The following is an 18,126-nucleotide window of genomic DNA, read 5'->3' as shown; positions in this document are numbered from 1 at the left end:
AGGCGTATTCCAAACTAAATTTTAAACGAAAAACGCATAAATAGTGTACTTCATTTGATCGACCCTAGTAGACACCCTGCTGAAAATCAGCTTCTATTTCCGGTGCTGCGAGTGCAGCGAGGCCACACTATTATTTTGACCACAGCTGGGCACACAACCAAACAAAAACAAACAGCAAATTAGGGAAAATAGAGCAAGCAACAAGTAAACACTCACATTTACTCTCTCTGCTGTGCAGATGCAAATAAAAAAAGGCGAAATACCAATTCAACCATGTTGAAAAATTGCAGCACGCACACACAAAAGGCCACGAAAAACACTCTCCGATCCTCCGTCTCGTTCGCTCTCTAGCTCTCTGTCTCTGTCTATCTAGCTGTCTCGCTCCGTACGTTCCACCCACCACCACCCATTGTAGTTTGCACGAGTAATATATGTATTAGCGAAAGTTAACACTCGACGGAAAAGTTAGTTGAAGAAATGTAAGAACACTCTAAAAAATCTGTTGCAAGTCCTGTTCTCCTGTTCTGTATATAAGTATACTTACGATCTACCCAATTCTATTCACTAAGTAGTAGTTGCAGTGTGAATGTTGGTGTGTATGTGTGTGTGTGCTCGATGTTAGCCATTACATTTAAACTTTTTTTTTTGTTTTTAATCCGAAAAGCAAAACTGTTTCACTGTAGTGTAGTGTAGTTGATTCTAAGCGATAAGGCCAAAATAGATTTTAAACCTGAAAACCAGACGAATTATTAGGAATCAGTGGGAGAATACCAAACAAATAATTGCAGGAAGTCAGGCAGGCGGCAGGCAGGCAGGTATTTACTTATAGCATTTAAATTCTAAAGCAAACGAAAATTATTAAATAACATTAAATCAAATGCAATTAAACACGAAACGTGTGTAACACACCGTAAAAACCAAGCAAAGAGTTTTCACGTTTTAGCCATTGAACGAGGGGAAAACTAGCGCACTTTTTCGTACTTTAACTGACAAAAACCGCAAAATCCATATATATTTAATGATATTAAAGGGAGTAGGGAGTAAACGGATAGCGAGCAGATACGATTATAAACGTGAATAGTAAACGAGAAAGTAAGATAAATTTTAGAGAAATCGGTTTTTACCTAAGGTTAAGGCAAGATGATATTTCCGGTTTTCCTCTTTTAACTGCCATTTCCGTTTCCCATTTCCCGCCCACAAATCCCACAGCGCGTCGCGTGAAGAGCTCCCAATCCTGTTGACACCTTTCAGTGCATATTATATAATGCATCTATACATATATAAATAAATCCACTAATATACATATATATAAATACACAATTATTGTAATAACAATATAAGTCTGTAAATTTGTTAACATTTCTAAAAGCCAACAAATGGGGCAAAGCGGGGCAAGATTAACCAAATCGCGCTCAGTAGTTGTACTACAATCACAAAAGAAAGACCCCCCGATCCCAGATACGAGCAAAACATGCGACCCACTTAGAAATCATCCAAATGTGTGATTTGTAGAGTGCCGAATGTGGATTGAGATCGGTCAATGGGCGCGAATCGAAGTCAGAAAATTGTTGAGCAGCCGCTTTAAAATCAAAACAAAGCAAAGTAAACATTAAAGAAAGAAAATGCAAAATAATTATATAACAGTTGTGAACAAATTATATTTACATAGCGTATAAATAAATTGCATAACAATTGATTAATATACAGAAAGTAACGGCTGTTTTATTCCAAAATTCGAATAGTTTTCACTCAAACTAAAATGCGATAGGTATCGATAGGCATTCCTAACAGTGCTACCCATGCTTGCACGCTGGCGTTAGCCATTTTCGTGCTGCCGTTGCTAGGCGTTAGTACGTTCGGATGAAGAGGAAACCAAAATTAAAATAACATAAACAAACATAAATAATAAGTGTTTAGTTTGATTATTCTCAAATGACTGAAGTACAATATGAAGGGGCCGAGATCTTGGCTCTACTACCACATACATATGAGGATGAGGAGCTGTCCCTGAGCACAGAAGAGCTGCAGTTCGAGCAACTCAATGAGAGAAGCCAGCACCAGCAAGGCGGTAAATTAAAACTCAACACTTTAAATGCAGTTTGGATCAGTAAAAGCCTATTAGATCTATAATTGCACCTACATCACACGTCCCTACCACACCAGTCGATCCAATCTGCCATATACCACACACTTGTTCCTGGCGACACCTAACCAGCCTAGCTTTTTCGCCCGCAGGATCTCCGTCCTTCGTCTGCAGACGCTGTCCAGCGCTATTCCTCACCAGGGAGGAGTTGGCCGCCCATCGGCCTACCCACCGACTTCAGGGTGGACAGCGGACCCCCGCGTCGGAGCATGCCTGCGACGCGTGTGGAAGGGTCTTCCAAAAGCACAACGCCCTTGTGGATCACATGAATGCCCACAACGACGTGCGGAACTATCCCTGTCCCGAGTGCCCGGCGCGCTTTGTGCAGCGCAGCAATAGGGAGTGTCATCTGAAGAACGTGCATCGGAAGGCGTACCTGCACTCCTGCCCAGAACCGGGCTGCGAGAAACGCTTCCAGCAGAGGCGGGAGCGGGGTCAGCATGTGAAGACGGTCCACCAGAAGGAGCGAAACCTCGTTTGCGACACCTGCAGTGCCCGCTTCAGCCATCCGGTAAATTATAGAAAGCACTTGGCGTCCCATGGCTCCGCGAAGAGCTACGGCTGCCCGATCTGTGGAAAGCTCTTCGGACGGCCCGAAAACAGGGATGTTCATCTCTTCGTCCATAGTATCTGTAAGGCCTATATATGCTCCGTCTGCGGTGCAGACTATATGCGGCGCAATCAGTTGATACGCCATGGCTTGGCCAGTGGCCACCACAACGATCCGATTGTCCGGCAAAAACCTCAGTTTAGTCCGGCCCTTGCTGCGAAGAATCGAAGGCAGGGAAGCGCAGTAGACGAGTCCCAGGACGAGGAGCTCCAATGGCTGGAAGGAGTGGACGCCCTCGACAGCCCAGGATACCTGGAGCATTCACAATTTTCGCACACCGGCAAGATGGCTGCCATATTTGCAGAGGACGAAAACGAAAGCGAGTTATTCAATTGAATATGCATTGAATAAGAAGTACCACCAGCGTGGTATTGACCATCTAGGTGCTTAATCAGCATACTAAGTAGGAACAGGTTAGTTCGAATGAAAAACGAATGTAATTGTAAATATGAAAACATAAACATTAGGGCATAATAGTTAGCATTGTATGTAGATGTACATATGTATCTCTTGTACTGAAAGAGTCGAAAACTGAATGATTGAATCTACGGACTTGGCTTAGGCAGAAAACGGCATAAATTAATGAATGATAACATGCAAAAATGATTACCGCATGCAAAACATGAACCGGAGACGTCGGTCAAAAAGTAACAACACAACAAAGAAATGAATGAAAAGTGAATGTCGCTGCTGCTCTTGCACTTTAATAAAAAATGTGAAATGAAATGTTTGTATCGCCCCCAGCCCCTCCTGCCACCACTGCCCAGAAAGCCCACGGAGTGGGTTGGGAATTAACAAAAATCAGGCGTTAAGCCCATAAATAACCGAATCGCGACGGGGAAAACATAAAAGGGTAGGGGATTAACAACTGGTTACAGCCATAACGACGAAATGAAATTATTTAACACCTTTTTCACGGCTCATTTTGCTGCTAATGTGCGAGCAAATTTGACCCACGCCTGCACCGCTCTCGATTCCCCAGTTAATAGATCCATCATCAGCCCGCCGATTGCCGTCCAATGCAGCTTATCACCCCCTGCATCCTTCACATCTGTCACATCTGCAGCCCTTTGTTAACTGTCATACGAAACTATCTAATTTATGGCTGAGGCCGGCCTTTCAATTGTTGTGGCTGACTGAACTTGTCGACACAGTTAGGCTTCCAAGAAAGAAAGAAAGAAAGAAGATTGCCCGCCGGGGCTTACATAACACCTGACCCTGCCCGAAAATATTTTTGGGGGATTACCTCAGCCGCAGTCCGAGTGACTCTCTGACTTTGTTGGTGTGACCCCAGCAGGGAACCGGAACCCTCCACAAAGGGCTACCATATACAGCCGCCTGTGGGCAATGTTCTAAATCGCGAACTTTATCGTCTCTGATCTCTAGTTTCTGATTAGCTTGGCCTCTCCCATTCACAGAAATAACTATTTCCCAGCCCAGGGGGTCTGAATGGCTCAGTACAATGAGTTCGAGTAAGTTTGGAAAACCATGGAAAACTTTGCAGATCTGTTTCCTCTTCTCCTTGAGCCACGTCTCGCTGGGCGAACTCTGTCCACTTCCGCAGCGAATGTGCTTCTCCGTCAGGCATTCAAGTTCACTTCTCAGCGTGGGCCAAGTCATCCAAGAGTCTTCCAGATGAGGAGATCATAATCACTAATCCGATCCGATTTGAGACGAGGCGATCACAGCCCATCAAGCTGTCATCCTTTCACTTTCGCTGCGTCTTGTGTACTTTGATGTAGGTCAGCGACTTAAGGATCAAATGGCCGAACTGGTCGAACCGCAAAGATTGCGCAACAGAGATTGGAATGGAAAATGGGATGAAGTGTAAGTTATGATTAACATGGAAGCGGAGTGAGAGGCGGCGGCCAGTGCGTTGACCATCCATCACGCGGCGGTGAATGGTGCAACTGGGGGATAGGCAAGTGGAACCAGCGGATGGCATCCACTTGCTCGCATTTTGTGAACACGTTGTGAACTCAAGGCGCCTCCTTTTGACTTGTATTCTAATTCAGCAGGTCTAATTCAGTTAGCCTGGGCAGCCCAAGCCCATTCGACTCATTGCCATGCCAGCGTCGTTTTGGACGCTCCACTCCCAACGCTGCTCCTCCCACGCCAGCCGTCCACTCTTTAGTTTGATATAGTTTCACGCATCAAATGCGAATCACAATTTTTAAGCGAAATCCGAAATCCAACCAATTTGTAACCACAAATCGGAGAGAAACTGCCAAAATCTGCGACGTGTGCGGCATTCCAATAGCCTGGAATCAATCCAGTTGGTAGGGAGAGCCTCTGTACACGAAGAATGAGCAGTTGAGAAAGTTCCATTTCGCTTTTGAAAAGAAATCATTTTCATTTGGCCTATTAAGTGGCTTCATTTTATTGTAAAACCCATCATCAGTTTGTACTGCATAGAACTTTCTTTCCACATAACTATCTCACTTGCAGATACTCTTTTCGATCTTCCTTCCTTTTCAAATTGTTCAAACAATGCGACTCTTGATTTCTTGATTTTTATTGTTCCATCTTGGCTTGCAGTACCAAATAGATAGGGATAAAAAAATACATAGGACGCTAGAGCTTAAAACTAGTTCAATAATTTAGTGATATCCATGGGAGGACGCGGCCGTTGGGCCGTAGCTGCTGGCGGGAGGCAGGTAGGTTGCCTCCGGTTCGAAAATAGGCGTGGCCGAGTCCCCGGAGTGGCCGGGTGGTCCGTACAGTTGCGCCGGAGCCTGGTAGTCGTAGCCCGGCGAAGAAGGAGCCTGCAGGAACGTGGAGCTGGGAGTGGCGTAGTCGTAGCCGGAAATGGAATTCGATCCGGACTCGTGCTTGGCCCCTAGAAAGGCGCTGGGCCTGAAGGGCGCCTTGGAGACGTCTATGTCGTGGCTGGGTGCTCCGGACTGGACGGAGTGGTGGGCAGAGCTGAGAACGTCGGTGTGGAGAGCCTGTGGCTTGCTGGCCGTGTAGCTGAAGTGGCCCAGGCCCTTGTGGCCCAGAGCATAAACCGGTGTCTCCCTCTCATGCTCCCGATCGCCCTTGTGCTCCTGCTCCAGCACCTGCACTTGCACTGGCTCCGGCAGCGACTCCTGGTGATCGTATCCGGGTATAAGTGGTACGCCGTAACTGCTCAACGGCACTCCCTTTCCAAAAGGCGTGGCGGGAGCATCATAGGAGTACCCAGAATGCTCCTCCGGCTGCGGCAGCGGGTGCTGCGCGAACTGTCCTCCCGAAGAGTGACCCAATCCCAGGGCGTGGCTCAGACCGTGCTCCAAGGCATGTTCCAGACCGTGATCCAAACTTTGGCTAGGTCCGTGACTGACTGATTCATGGGCGATCTGATGACCATGGCCAAAGCCGCTGCCATAGCCGTGACTTTGCAGGTGGCCACCGTAGCTGGGTCTGTGGGCTGGTGCCGATCCGTAGCCGATTCCGTGGGTGCTGCCCCTCGCTCCGTGACTGTGTCCGGAGTACTCGGGAGTGGCCACCACATATGTGCTGGTCTTGTGTTCGTTCCCAACGAGATTTAGATAGGCGCCACTGGTAGATGGTGCGTACTTAAAGGCCAATCCAGATCCATGCCCGTGACTTAGGCCGTGACTGATTCCATGACTGATCCCGTGACCGATTCCATGTCCATGTCCCTGACCATGGTAGTTGTGACCGGAACTCGCGCCGCCACTTGTTTGAACGATGTAGGTTTCGATTTTGGGAACTCCACTACCGCTGTAATGATGGGGCCTTCCATGGCTACTGGAACTGGCGTAGCCGTGGCTTCCAGAGTGTCCGTGTGCGAAGTGGTGTCCGTAACTGCTCTCGCCCTTGAAGTGACTGGGGTAATCGGAATAACCAGCCGAGCCCAAGGGGCTTCCATGGAAACTGCCGAGGTTCAGGTGACTCTCATAGGCGGGCGGCAGATATTTGTGGGAAGGGCCGTGATAGCTGGATATTCCTCCGAAACTTAGGCCAGCATCTCTTTTTGGCTTGGCGGAGGAAGAGGTCTCAGCCGAAGATGAAGCGGAAGCGGGCTGTGAAGAAGAAGCATCGGCAGCTGGAGAAGATGAGGCGGCTGCCAGCAGGAAGAAGCAGCAGCTTAGCACAGCGCAAACTAACGGTAGTTTCATGCTCAAATCACAACAAAAATCACGGAAAAAAAAGTGAATTTAACGGTTATCCTTCGATCGTGTTTGGTTATCCTTGTCCCTCACGTTGGATCCGGAGTATAGAACGAGACGAGACGCGACTCTACTCGCTGCCGTTGGCGTTATGTTGACGAACTCTGTGAGTGCCGACCCTTTTATACATTTTATAGAAGCCACTTCAAACTGCAAGAAACTCGGTTTTGCCTTTGCCTCTTGGCATTGCCCGTTTCGCTGCTCTCTTGGCATTCTCTTTTTGTCGCTCTCATGCACACGCACGCGAAAAACAACGGTATATCGTGTGTGACGCCGACTCCGACTGCGCTGCAGCCTTTCTTCATTCCCTCACTCTTAGTTTCGTTTGCGCACAGTGGGCTAAATTCACCTGTGCATATGGTGAATTCACACAATGGTGTGACCTAGCTCCTTAAAAATACATACGACTTAAAGAAATTTATACAAAATAGTCGCCTTTTAGATTTGAAAAATAAAGAATTTAAAACATTAATATTTAAAACTATATTACAGATTTATTCGAATTAAAAAACGATTTAGATTTCCAAGTCCAGCTGTTACGGTTGCACATCCACTGTTCTCAATGTTCTCAAACTGTAACGACATCCTTGCTCTCTCTCGCGCGAAGCTGTCGCTTTGGTCAGTTTGATTTGCGATCAGCGTGAGCAACATACATATATTATTTAGGGTCCGGGAAAAGTGTGCGAGGCATAAAAGGATTTACTCAAACTAAACGAGGAATTTGTTAAATTAGTACAAGTTATGGCTGAAATAGTGATATTTAAGCATTTATAAGTAAGTTGCGACTTGCGGAATATAACGGCTATCTGTCGATCGCTTCGGTCAGTTTCATTTGCCATCTGCGTGCGGAATTTAAATCAAAAGGTCTCCCAAAAGTGCAACAAAGATTTCTGTATTCCCTTCAATCCAGGCATCAATATTAATTCAATAAATTGTGCAACTTTTGCTGGAATATGGATAACTGCGCATTTGCAACATGTTCAAGGCTTGTGGATTATAACGGTTCTCGCGACGGTTTCGCTTTACCCCGCTCCCCGCGTTCCATGAAGCAGACTGATGAAACGAAAGGTGTAAAAGGAGAGTGCAAGTAAACACCTAGTGATGGAAAAGCGTCCACAATTTGTGGAAAGCAATGGGCATCGTCTGTGGATCCTGAGCAAAACAAAGTGAGTGCGTTTTTGATTTATGCTTACAGTTTTTATATATGTATGTATGTATATTCAATATAAAATTCAATGGCCGGTTTGGTTTTCAATTTTCAATACCATTTTTACCCACTGTGCCAGTGTTACCGACATGACAGCGCCACTCAAGTTCAAGTGACACTTTTAAAAATCACATGTCTGCTTACCACGCCCCTTGCCATCTTGCCATTTTGGCCCTGTTGTGTTCATGTTTCTTCTCACTTCCTCCTCCTCGGCTGGCTCACTTACATTTCCCCAAAAACACCTTAGTTTGTGCGTAAATTGCATTTAATTTACAGCAACCCGCCTCTTTCTCCTCTCGTTTCCCTTCTTCCTCTTCTTGCGTCTCCCTTTTGCACCCTACTTCGCCTCGTAATTGTTGCTGTTTTCCCAGGTGCGCGATTTTTTCCGAAATTCGAAAAGCGATTTGTTTTGCTACCGTTCGGGATCTTAATTTGGGTCTCTGTCGTGGATGATGATGATTTGGCAATAGTTTGAGGTCTGTTAGTGCCCCTTTGACCCCGACCCCTCCCCCGACAACCCCCCATCCCTACGGCACCGGTAACCCATGGCTACTAATGGACTTGGCCCAAAACCTTTGCGATATATCTGCATGCAGCCCACGACCATGGAAGATAAATGATGTGCACCTTGCCGGTCTTGCTTGTGTCGTCGTCTGACGACCTTCAAGGGCAGTTCTTCATCACAGTGGAATTTAAGCCCGTACTTGTCGAGATTAGTAACTAAGAACTTGGCATTTGGACATGCGAATCTATTATAGAACAAGCTAATTCCAATTTCGGAATGCATTGGTGTGCATACATATATTGCCATCGGAAAATCGAGTGAAGATTCCTTTTAGAGGACTCATTCGAATGTTGCATGATGGTAATAGGGAACACATTGTATACAAGGTATCTTTCTGGGCTTACGACTGGTCTGGTAGGCGTGGTTAGTGGCTGCTGGTACTCCTCCGGGCCCGCTTCTTTGGCCAACAGTTGTATGCCACGGCAGAGGTTTTAGTTGATGTAATTGCCCGCCAGCCGCTAAGACTCCGCCCTTCAGACAGTTGCGCAATCCGCTTGCCAAGGTCACACCTGCCACGTCGATCGAGTTATAATTTCACCGATTTGCGACTTGTGCGAGACGATTGTAATTGAGGCATTTGAAAGTGGCAAGAAATTGCCAGACATACAACAGCACAGCCCGCCCATGGCAAAAGTCGGGCGCCTTCAAAGACAGCGGTCTCCCGGAGTGGGCGAGTCATCCCCGGCATTTCATTACCCAGAGCCAAAGCTGTGCTTGAATTGCCATGGAAAATGAACCTGGGGCTTTGACTCGGATTTTGACTTGGGCTGGGTATCCACATACAACTTTACAAACTCGCATATGAAGAGCCTGACTTTACTTCACGATATAGTTTCTGCTTTATGTAGTTGGAATTCAAGCCAACGAGACTGATTGATATTTGGTATACAATAACTTAAGAACTAACACAAAAAAAGGTGATATTTATGTGCGCTCTGTAACCTAAGTTCTTACTAGATTATAGGCATTACTAGGCGATAGATAGACGTAGCCCCTTGGCTGCTGCGATCCCTCTGCCGCTGGCTTATTATTATAGGCATGCTCATGGAAGGTCGGCTCCTCCAGTTCCCGCTGCGCCGTTTGCTCTTGAATGCCGTTGCCCTGCCCCTGGGCTAAATGCTCATCTCCGTCATCCGTATATCCGGCGAAGGGCGAGGGCCTGAAGGGCAGGCTAAAATGCCCAGCCTGCGGCGGAGGTGCTGCCAGTGGCTGGGCCTGCAGTTGAGGAGTGAATAATCCCACCAGGACGGAGGGTTGCTGGTATTGCTGCAGATATGCCTGCTGGAATTGCTGTTGCTGATGTTGTTGATATTGCTGCGTCTGTTGGCGTTGATCCTGTGGAACTGGCGGAAAGGTCTGCGGGCCCGTGTAGCCAGGACTCAGTTGAGCCAGCGCCGTCAGAGAAGGCAGTGAAGGACTGGCTGTGGGCAGGATCAAAGGACGCCAGGGCATCGAGTACAGCCATGATGGGTGGAGTTGTATCCGCGAAATCTCCTGCTGGTGGGATTGCTGCTGGGCGTTTATCAATGCAAAATAGCCGATCAGGCTGATCAGGCTGACCAGGATGTCGAGGTGAAAAAACCTGAACATGCTGCTCAATATGGTTGTCGGTTGCAAATGCTTGCAGTGGCCCTGACGCCTTGGGCATATATAAGAAGCCGCCCGATGTCATTCGATACCTGTGGTTCCGCTGAAAGCGATACCTTCCACTTGCAACTCTTCCTCCTGGTTGCGTAACCTGGTATCCCGCCACCGAACCGCCAATTGTCCGATATCGAAACGCCCAGTTTGATTAAAACTCTTGTTGTTATTAAACCTAATTCTGATTAAATGAGCTTTTTGGCTCTTGGCGCTTGCGAAACCATTTTGCAATGTTGCAAGTTCGAAAATTGCTTTCGCCGTCTTTTGTGGGATCAACAACCCGTGTAACTGAGCCGGGGACTTTTGGTCTTCGTCGCCCTTCGAATGCAAAATTTTCCACTTCAGATCTTCCACTTGCCAGATTAGCTGCCGTGCTGCACAGAAAAAATTGACATAACATGGTGATAATCAACATGAATTTCTTGCATAAAGTAGCCGCAAGAGATCGTAAAGTTTTTTTCTGTGTAGACGGTTTTCCCGTGAGGAATGTACGACACTTGTCGTGTGGCCTAAGATTTAATAGTGAAGTTCATTGGTGTCTTGCATTTTGGATGATTGTAATATTGCGTTAGTAATCTGTCTGAATGCCTTACAGCATTCTGCATAAAGGGATGCCTTCGGGTTTCCAATAAGTTTCTTTCGACTTCCGTACAACAATTTGCAGACTGAAAATGAAAGTGACGCCGTGCCACAATCGCACACACCAGTTTGCCCTCAGCAATGGGCAGTTTCTGTTCATCGATCGCCTTCGCACGACGCCAACATTTCAATTTCGATGACTCGACTTGATTGAAACCGAGTCATGAACATAACAAATAGTGTGCCAAAAGCAGAGCACTGATGAATGCAATATTTACCCATAGCTGCTGGCTTCCTGCTGCAATGAAAGTTGCGGTGCTGCTGCAGCATTTCATTTCTGCAAAAGGCGCAGGCGTGTGGGTGTTTTTGAGGTGCGGTTTCTGTTTCTGTTTGTTTTACCTTCACTTGGACGGCGGAAGCAGCTCGAGAACACCGAGAAATCCGAATCCGAATCCGAATCGTCTCTAATTTGCTACGGCAACGTTGGCATAAACAAACAGCAGCATAAGTATGAGAAAATTACAAAAATTCTCGTAATTATCTGCTAAAATCGTAATCAAATTAGCCGCCACGCTCGCTTTTGGCCAGCTATGAAGGTCGTCTTTGTTTCGCGTTTTGGATGATATCACTTGAGCGCCAGATATACACATTTCATTCGTTAATAAACTCAGTTTTTATCATGTAAACTACAAAAGCGTTGGTTCACAATACACTCTTTATTAAATATACATATATAAAAAATAAGGGAAAAGTATTTATCTGCAGACTTCTTTTTGTAATAGTTTTGCTTTTCAGACCCAATGCTTTTCCGGGGAAAAGCAAATGTTGAAATGTGGTACGATCCTATGGTGGAGCATCGAACTACCAGTTAATCTAGATTTTAAGTCTGTTCAAGGGCTTTAGTAGTAAGGTGGCTGGAAGTCACGGCTAGGATGGGGCAAGCTGTTCTTGGGCGGCTGGGAGGCTTCGGAGGCGTGCAGATACGAAGGGGACACTGCGAAGGCACTAGCCGAGTACTGACGATTGCCGGTGGCTTGCTGCTGGGGATTGTGCTGATGCTGCTCCTTGTCCTGGGTCCATTCCGTGTGAGTGGTAAACGTTGAAGGCAGCTGATACGAGTGGGACTGCATTTGCAGGAAATCGGAGGTGGACTCGCCAAGGGAAGGTCCGTGGGAACCACCATAGGCTGCGGATCCAGGCTTGTGTGGCTGGTTATGTCCCTGAGCTAAAGACGATGGTTCTGGGGGCGAGGAGAACAGCTGTTTCCGGTAGGCATCTGGCAGAGATTGGGTCAGCAGACGAGTGTCCATACCATCCAGTCCGATGAAGCGGTCGTGCTCAAAGTCGCTGGAGAGCGTGTAACTGGGCACGAGCTTTACATCTCGTCCAGGAGCTGCAACCGTCTTGTGGCTACTGGCGTGCGCCTCAGCCGAAGGAAGCTTCTCCAGGTCCAGCTCACGAATGGGTTGCCAAAGGTCTTCCCGCAGCGGAAGCTGTGTCTCAAAGCGATTGGGATGCTGCTGCTGCTGCTGTTGGAGGCCATGCGATGATTGCCAGGGTTCGTGATCTTGGGGCTGCTGCTCTTGAACGGAGTTCCAGTGCTCTTGCCTCTGCTGATGCTGCTTGTGACCCTGAGTCTCGTGATGCTGCTGTTGCTGCTGGAAATGAGCTGGTTCGTAGGCATATTCGTTTGAGTGTTGGGACTGATGGTGTTGCAGCTGGTTGGGGCTCTGTTGATAGTGCTGCTGCCCGTAGCTTTCATGCTGTTGGTGTTGGCTTAATCCATGATGTTGCTGGTGGTTAAATCCCTGATAGTGCTGGTACACAGGTCGTTCATTGTAGGCGTTCTGATGATTTTGCTGGTTTCCGAAACTCTGGTGTTGCTGCTGCGAAAGAGCCGATTGCCAGGAGTCAACCTCCTTCTGCTGATGGTCGTGTTCCTGCGCTCCCTGGCCATGTTGCTCCTGTGCTGGGTAATGGTGTGAGTTGTAGGCATTACTGGGGCCCTGCTGACCATGCTGGTGACTCGAATCCAAGTGGCTGCCGTGCGAGTGCGACTCCTCTGATGGCAGATATTTGTGTGCGGGGCCATTGTAGCGGTAGCCGTTCTTGTTGTTATTATGCAATGGATGGGGACCGACCACGACGGCCTGGACACACACAACACCCAAAAGGGCGAAGAGCAGGGGGATCTGGCAAGAAAACCTATTAATACAGGACCTTCGAATGAAATTCGCCGGACTCACCTTTACGGCTTTGAGCATCGTCTATGCGGCTGATTTGGGTGCTTGAATGCTGAGTGAGCAATGACTAGCTATGGCCAGTGAAAATTCGTTTTATACCCACCATCATCGGCCGGCACTGAGCCACTATATGATCTTGAATAAAATCTGTGCGTGAGCGGGTGCCGAATTTGAGCCACAAAAAAATAGAGACAATGTGGCCGCTGGGCTGGCGATTAATCGTCAAGATCTCACGTAACAACACATTTGACACTCTTTTCTGCCATTTACAACAGATTCTTACCCCGTACACCTTGTGTTCCTATATAAAACCAGAATGCAAATGTGGCGGATGTATTCCCACCAAGAAAGAGTTACGTTGCAGAAGAGCAGGCACTTTTACTGTGACTTACCCAATCCGAGGCTGAATCTCTGGATGTTTCAATCAGTTCGTTCATTGGGTGGTTGTGGGCGGCTGCCTTATAATTGTGCGCTAAAATTATTAATTACATCACACGCACACACTCAAACACTCACACCCACACATGGAGCGAAGCAAAGAGCCGAATAAAAATCAAAACTAAAAAAAACCCGATCAACAGAGGCGGTACTTGCATTTTCCAAGCAGTGCGAATTTTTGGATAGAAATGCAAAATCTAGTTCATGGGACTATCATGATAATCGAACGAAGTCTTGGGGCTATTTAATAATTTCAATTGATAAGCGATAATTTTCATTTTAAGTTATTTCATTAATTTGTTTATTGGCGTAATTTGTTATCGTCTGTTTTAGTTGGCTACCCCTTCAGCAGTTGGCCATACAATAAATAATCGTACTTACACTTAGATTCTACAAAAAAAAGACAATAGCATATACAATGAAGCATGCTTGAAATTCTGGCATAAAATAAGCTATGAGGGTGGTGGTGGAGTTTTGCGGCTTATTCGATTGATTAATCGAGGGATGGGGTTTACTATTTGGGCGGTGGCCTCAGGGCCAAACTGGCTTCCAAGTCCTTGACCTCCGATGAGCGCAGTTGCTTCTTAATCGCCTCTTGTCTGGGATGAGCGCCGCCCCCCCGCTTGCCGCGCTTTCCAGCTCCGGCCCCCGTGTTACTGCCTATTCCAGCCACGCCCCCCGACCCAGCGCCGCCTCCTGGTTGACCTCTGACCTTGTACGTGTGCTGATAGCCGTAGCCCTCAGGATTGTTGTTGAACTTCGGACTGTAGCTGTCGTATTCGAGACTCGGGTGCTTGTTGCTGTTGCTGTGCGAGTGGGCGTGGCCATGGGCGTGCTGGTGGGCGTGGCCGTGTGCGTGGGACAACCAGGAGTCATGATCATCCAGCAGGGTTTCCTTCTTCAGCACATAATGATAGGGATAGCCTTCTTCGTTGAGGATTAGTTTTGATTCATTTTCCCCCTCTGCCTCCGGCTCGGCAAAGTAACCGGATGAGGAGTAGCCCTTGTAGTCTGGATGCAGTTCCCCGGACGACCCGGAAGCCTTGAGCTTGTGTCGATATTCCTGCAGAGCTGCCTCTTTACTTTTGTAGGGCAAGGCATTGATGTCATGATAGATTTCCGAATTGAAATACAACTTGTGCGGCTTGCCAGAGTTTGTAAGCCTCTCCTGATCTTCCCGAGAATCACGCTCCCTCTCCCTTTCCCTCTCCCTGTCCCTTTCCCTCTCCCGCTCCCGTTCCACTCGATCTGGAGTGGGAACTACGTGGGATAGATCGAATTCTTCGATGTTCTTGAGGGCCGCACCGTGGTCAAAGTGCTCGGCACTTTTCAGAGGCAAAGTGTAGGGCTTCGAAACCGTCTTCACCGTGGCCGTTTGTAGGGGAGCTCGGGTCTTGATCTTGTAAATAAACTCCACATTCGGACTCAGTTCGTCGACGGGCAAATCGGGGGCCTGATATGCCGTTTCCGTTTCGGACTGAAAGTGCTGAATGGGCTTTGAGTTCGTTATTGCCAATGAAGAGCCCCTCAGTTTTCCGGCTATTTGGTGGCTGTGGTGCTGTGGATGGAGCACCTGCTGCTGGTGGTGGTGCAACTGTTGTTGTTGTTGTTGTTTTGTCGTTGGTGGGACCGTATACTTGGGCCTCACTGTACTGCTGCTGTAGCGCTTCTCCTCCGAGTGCGAGTGCGACGATGGAATGGAACCGGAATGGATACCAGATGAGAGCGTCTGCGACTTGTAGTAGGTCTTGGTGATCGGCGGAGGCGGCGGTGGTGGTGGGGGCGTGGCCGTCTCTTGGGGCGTACTTATGATTTTACCTTCGGCCTCTAGTTCCTTCATGTACTTGATCACGGACTTTTCAATCTGTTTCATTATCTCCGATTTCGGAATTTCCGTGGAGGCAGAGACCCTGACTTTTTCCTCGGCCTCGGCCTCGAGATTTCTGTAAATTTGCGGCGGTTGATAGGGGGCGTAGTTGTTGTTGTAGTTATTGCTGTACTTGGGACGATAGTGGCGTTCGATGTCTTGCTCTTGGGCCTGGACATGGGACTCGGCCTCGGTTGAGTGTTCATAGAGCTCATAGCTCCGGGTCACGGGTTCCTTTTCGTAGACTGGCGCAGGTGCTAAGGCGGGAGAAGACGGGGAAGAGGAGGACGACGATCCAGACGAGGATGGCGACGAGGGTCCCGAGGACAGGAGCAGGGCCTGCTGTTGCAGTTCCTTCTGCAATTGCATCTCCAGGATCTCTCTGTCCCTTCTCTGTTCCTGGTAACTTCTCTGGGTGGAAGGTTGCTGTTCCTTCTGCGCCTGGATGTGGTTGTTGTTAGGGTTCTGATTTTGGCTTTGACCTCGCAGCTGAGTCGGTGGCTGTTTGTAGGCCAACTTGATGGCATTGGCCACATACTCGGCTGCCGATTTGGAGTCCTCGAGGTTGACAGACGCTCCGGATCCGGATGCTGCGGTTGTGGTGCTCAGTATGAGCTTCGGATGCGATTCGTGCTCTGGGCGAACGAGATTTAATTCCACCTGGCCAAAGCTGTAATCTGGGAAGTATACAATGCATGTCGATTGCGGATTAGTGCCTACTTTTAGGCTCCTAAAAAATGTTTGCCAACCAAAATGCGACGCTTTATTACCTTTGCTGGGCGCCTCCTTTGATCTGCTTTGTATAACCGATCCCCGCCTGGAGTAACCACGATCGTCGGAGCCCCTACGACTAGCTGCCAGAGCCAGTTGATCGGGAAAGGCCTTCTCCCCAGTGTCCTCCAAGGAGGACACCGCTCCTGAACCTCCCGAACGACGGCGACTGTTCCCTGACGTGCCTGAGGTCACAGTCACGGCACTGCAAAGCGTCGACATCTGTTCAGAGAAATAAGAAAAAATCACAGCTATTTGAAAATTACATAATCGGAGATTCGCATGGCTTTCAACAAACCGTACAACGGATAAAACTATAGGCCAAACAAGGAACCTTGGCCAACTGATGAGTGTGCTAGTTAAGCGAACTGCCTCAAATTAGCCTCTTCGTTTCAGACTCATTGGTTTGTGCCTACTTCGCAATTAAACTAATTAAACTCCGCCAATTCGCTTTCGCTTTCAAGGAGGACAAGAGAAAGAAAAGGAGAAGGAGGAGGCGGTTGGTAGTCAATTTCTGTATGATTGAGTTGGCGGCGCTCAGTTGGCCAAGTTCAATGGACCGATTGCCAGTGGAGAGGGCAATGACACACCGGCATGTAAAGCCCGCAGCACGCAATTGGGAATCGCCAAATGGATCCTGTTCGATCGGAATGGGAAAAGAATTCGACGATTATGTATCGAAAACGTAATTCTCAGGGATTCGGGGAATCTCAAACCACCAAGTCGGGACATATTTTCCCAAAAAGGCTCATCTTTTTGGTCCATGTTTCAAAAATTTGGTGTTTTGTTCCGAAATGTAATTTTATCGGGATAAGCTTCAGCAGTTCATTACTTAATATTCAAATATTAATGATTTTGAAAAGTTTATATTGAATATTTTTAAATATTTTTGTCACTTCTTTTCGTTTTTTTATCGTTGCCGATAATTTTTTTCTCAAAACAATTTTCAGTTGATTAAATTTATCACTCTTCTTCACTGAATTGTTTAATTAAAAAAAATAAATTTTCAAATCTCAAGAGTCTTTGAAAATGGGTTTTGTTTATCTTAAGGATATTTTTTCGAGTCCAACATTTCTGAATTTTCAAATACGTCACTACACTTTGGATCACTGGCCAACAAAAAAAAAGGTACTCCTCGTGAATCGACTTATCCGAATCCTTGGACGTGAACGCACTACTTACGATGATCAGCAGACACAGGCACCATTGCCGCCGGCTGAGAATGTTTGCTCCCAACTGGACGAGGTGGTGCTCCTGGTATTGAAGATTACGGAATCGAGATGTGGGCGCTGACATCATGGCGCGCCGGAGTCTCAGCTGGGATTGTTAGCGGCCAGCTGTCGAGGCGAGGCTTTTATAATGATGCGGACCGCTGCAGCGGAAAATTTATGCGAATGTGCGCGCCAAAGAAAAGCGAGAAAAGTGCAAGTGCAAGCGAAGAGAGAGACAGGTGGAGATAGAGAAGGGGAGAAAGATCGCTTCACTTTCGATGACAATTCGAATCGTAATAAGCCATCGACGCACAACACGGCGTATGCGTGATAAGTTCGCCCATTATAAGTCGATAAGGTGCAACAGAGAAGGCGATAGGCCAGCACGAAAGAGAGAGGACAACGGGACAACTGGTTTATAGTTTTCAGTTTCTTGGCTTCAGTTTCGGCCTCTGTTTCAGCTGCCACTTTGATGGCCAATTAAGCCATAAGCTAAGCCAAACAATACCCATTCCCCATACCACAGGCAGTTCAATGAAATGTTTGCCGGCACAGAGGGGTAATACCCGTAATTGACTTGTAAAATCCTCGCCACCGAAGGCATTTATTGGGTTAAACGACAAATAGTAGACAACGGGCAGTAGTCGCTAACCCACTCTACGTGGAGTCCGGAAAG

The 18,126-nt window shown here is 47.5% G+C and overlaps 5 protein-coding genes across 5 annotated transcripts; 1 reads left to right on the top strand and 4 right to left on the bottom strand.

Moving 5' to 3' along the window:
• The first annotated feature begins 1,807 nt into the window (after positions 1-1,807).
• LOC27206851 (gastrula zinc finger protein XlCGF8.2DB) lies at positions 1,808-3,479 on the top strand. Its single transcript, XM_016182637.3, has 2 exons — positions 1,808-2,068; positions 2,236-3,479. Exons 1-2 carry the CDS (start codon positions 1,933-1,935, stop codon positions 3,087-3,089), a joined length of 990 nt encoding a protein of 329 aa, XP_016037632.1. The 5' UTR covers positions 1,808-1,932; the 3' UTR covers positions 3,090-3,479.
• Positions 3,480-5,248: 1,769 nt separating this feature from the next.
• Positions 5,249-7,150, bottom strand: LOC6739903 (hornerin). Its single transcript, XM_002076756.4, has one exon. The coding sequence runs from the start codon at positions 6,875-6,877 to the stop codon at positions 5,354-5,356; it is 1,524 nt and encodes a 507-aa protein (XP_002076792.2). The 5' UTR covers positions 6,878-7,150; the 3' UTR covers positions 5,249-5,353.
• Positions 7,151-9,419: 2,269 nt separating this feature from the next.
• Positions 9,420-10,897, bottom strand: LOC6724850 (ATP-dependent RNA helicase DHH1). The gene has a single exon (XM_002105854.4). It carries the CDS (start codon positions 10,288-10,290, stop codon positions 9,643-9,645), a length of 648 nt encoding a protein of 215 aa, XP_002105890.1. The 5' UTR covers positions 10,291-10,897; the 3' UTR covers positions 9,420-9,642.
• Positions 10,898-11,617: 720 nt separating this feature from the next.
• On the bottom strand, positions 11,618-13,276 carry LOC6724849 (GATA zinc finger domain-containing protein 10). The gene is made up of 2 exons (XM_002105853.3): positions 13,167-13,276; positions 11,618-13,112 (listed from the first exon to the last, which is right to left on the bottom strand). Exons 1-2 carry the CDS (start codon positions 13,182-13,184, stop codon positions 11,820-11,822), a joined length of 1,311 nt encoding a protein of 436 aa, XP_002105889.1. The 5' UTR covers positions 13,185-13,276; the 3' UTR covers positions 11,618-11,819.
• Positions 13,277-13,878: 602 nt separating this feature from the next.
• Positions 13,879-17,579, bottom strand: LOC6724848 (uncharacterized protein DDB_G0284459). Its single transcript, XM_002105852.4, has 3 exons — positions 17,422-17,579; positions 16,239-16,461; positions 13,879-16,145 (listed from the first exon to the last, which is right to left on the bottom strand). The coding sequence occupies exons 1-3, from the start codon at positions 17,536-17,538 to the stop codon at positions 14,116-14,118; spliced, it is 2,370 nt and encodes a 789-aa protein (XP_002105888.3). The 5' UTR covers positions 17,539-17,579; the 3' UTR covers positions 13,879-14,115.
• Between the last annotated feature and the right edge of the window lie 547 nt (positions 17,580-18,126).

This window comes from Drosophila simulans, chromosome X (genome assembly GCF_016746395.2).
Source record: "Drosophila simulans strain w501 chromosome X, Prin_Dsim_3.1, whole genome shotgun sequence".
NCBI classification, from domain to species: Eukaryota; Metazoa; Arthropoda; class Insecta; order Diptera; family Drosophilidae; genus Drosophila; species Drosophila simulans.
Note: the sequence above shows the minus strand (reverse complement) of the source record. Positions and strands in the feature narration are given on the sequence as shown.

Excerpts from the sequence above, each read along its gene's own strand:
- LOC6724848 (XM_002105852.4), bottom strand. The coding sequence starts at position 17,538 with ATGATGTCAGCGCCCACATCTCGATTCCGTAATCTTCAATACCAGGAG. Across the intron at positions 16,462-17,421 it reads GCCTGTGTCTGCTGATCATC|ATGTCGACGCTTTGCAGTGC; the intron begins GTAAGTAGTGCG and ends TTCTCTGAACAG. Across the intron at positions 16,146-16,238 it reads AAAGGAGGCGCCCAGCAAAG|ATTACAGCTTTGGCCAGGTG; the intron begins GTAATAAAGCGT and ends TATACTTCCCAG.
- LOC6739903 (XM_002076756.4), bottom strand. The coding sequence starts at position 6,877 with ATGAAACTACCGTTAGTTTGCGCTGTGCTAAGCTGCTGCTTCTTCCTG.
- LOC6724850 (XM_002105854.4), bottom strand. The coding sequence starts at position 10,290 with ATGTTCAGGTTTTTTCACCTCGACATCCTGGTCAGCCTGATCAGCCTG.
- LOC27206851 (XM_016182637.3), top strand. The coding sequence starts at position 1,933 with ATGACTGAAGTACAATATGAAGGGGCCGAGATCTTGGCTCTACTACCA. Across the intron at positions 2,069-2,235 it reads AAGCCAGCACCAGCAAGGCG|GATCTCCGTCCTTCGTCTGC; the intron begins GTAAATTAAAAC and ends TTTCGCCCGCAG.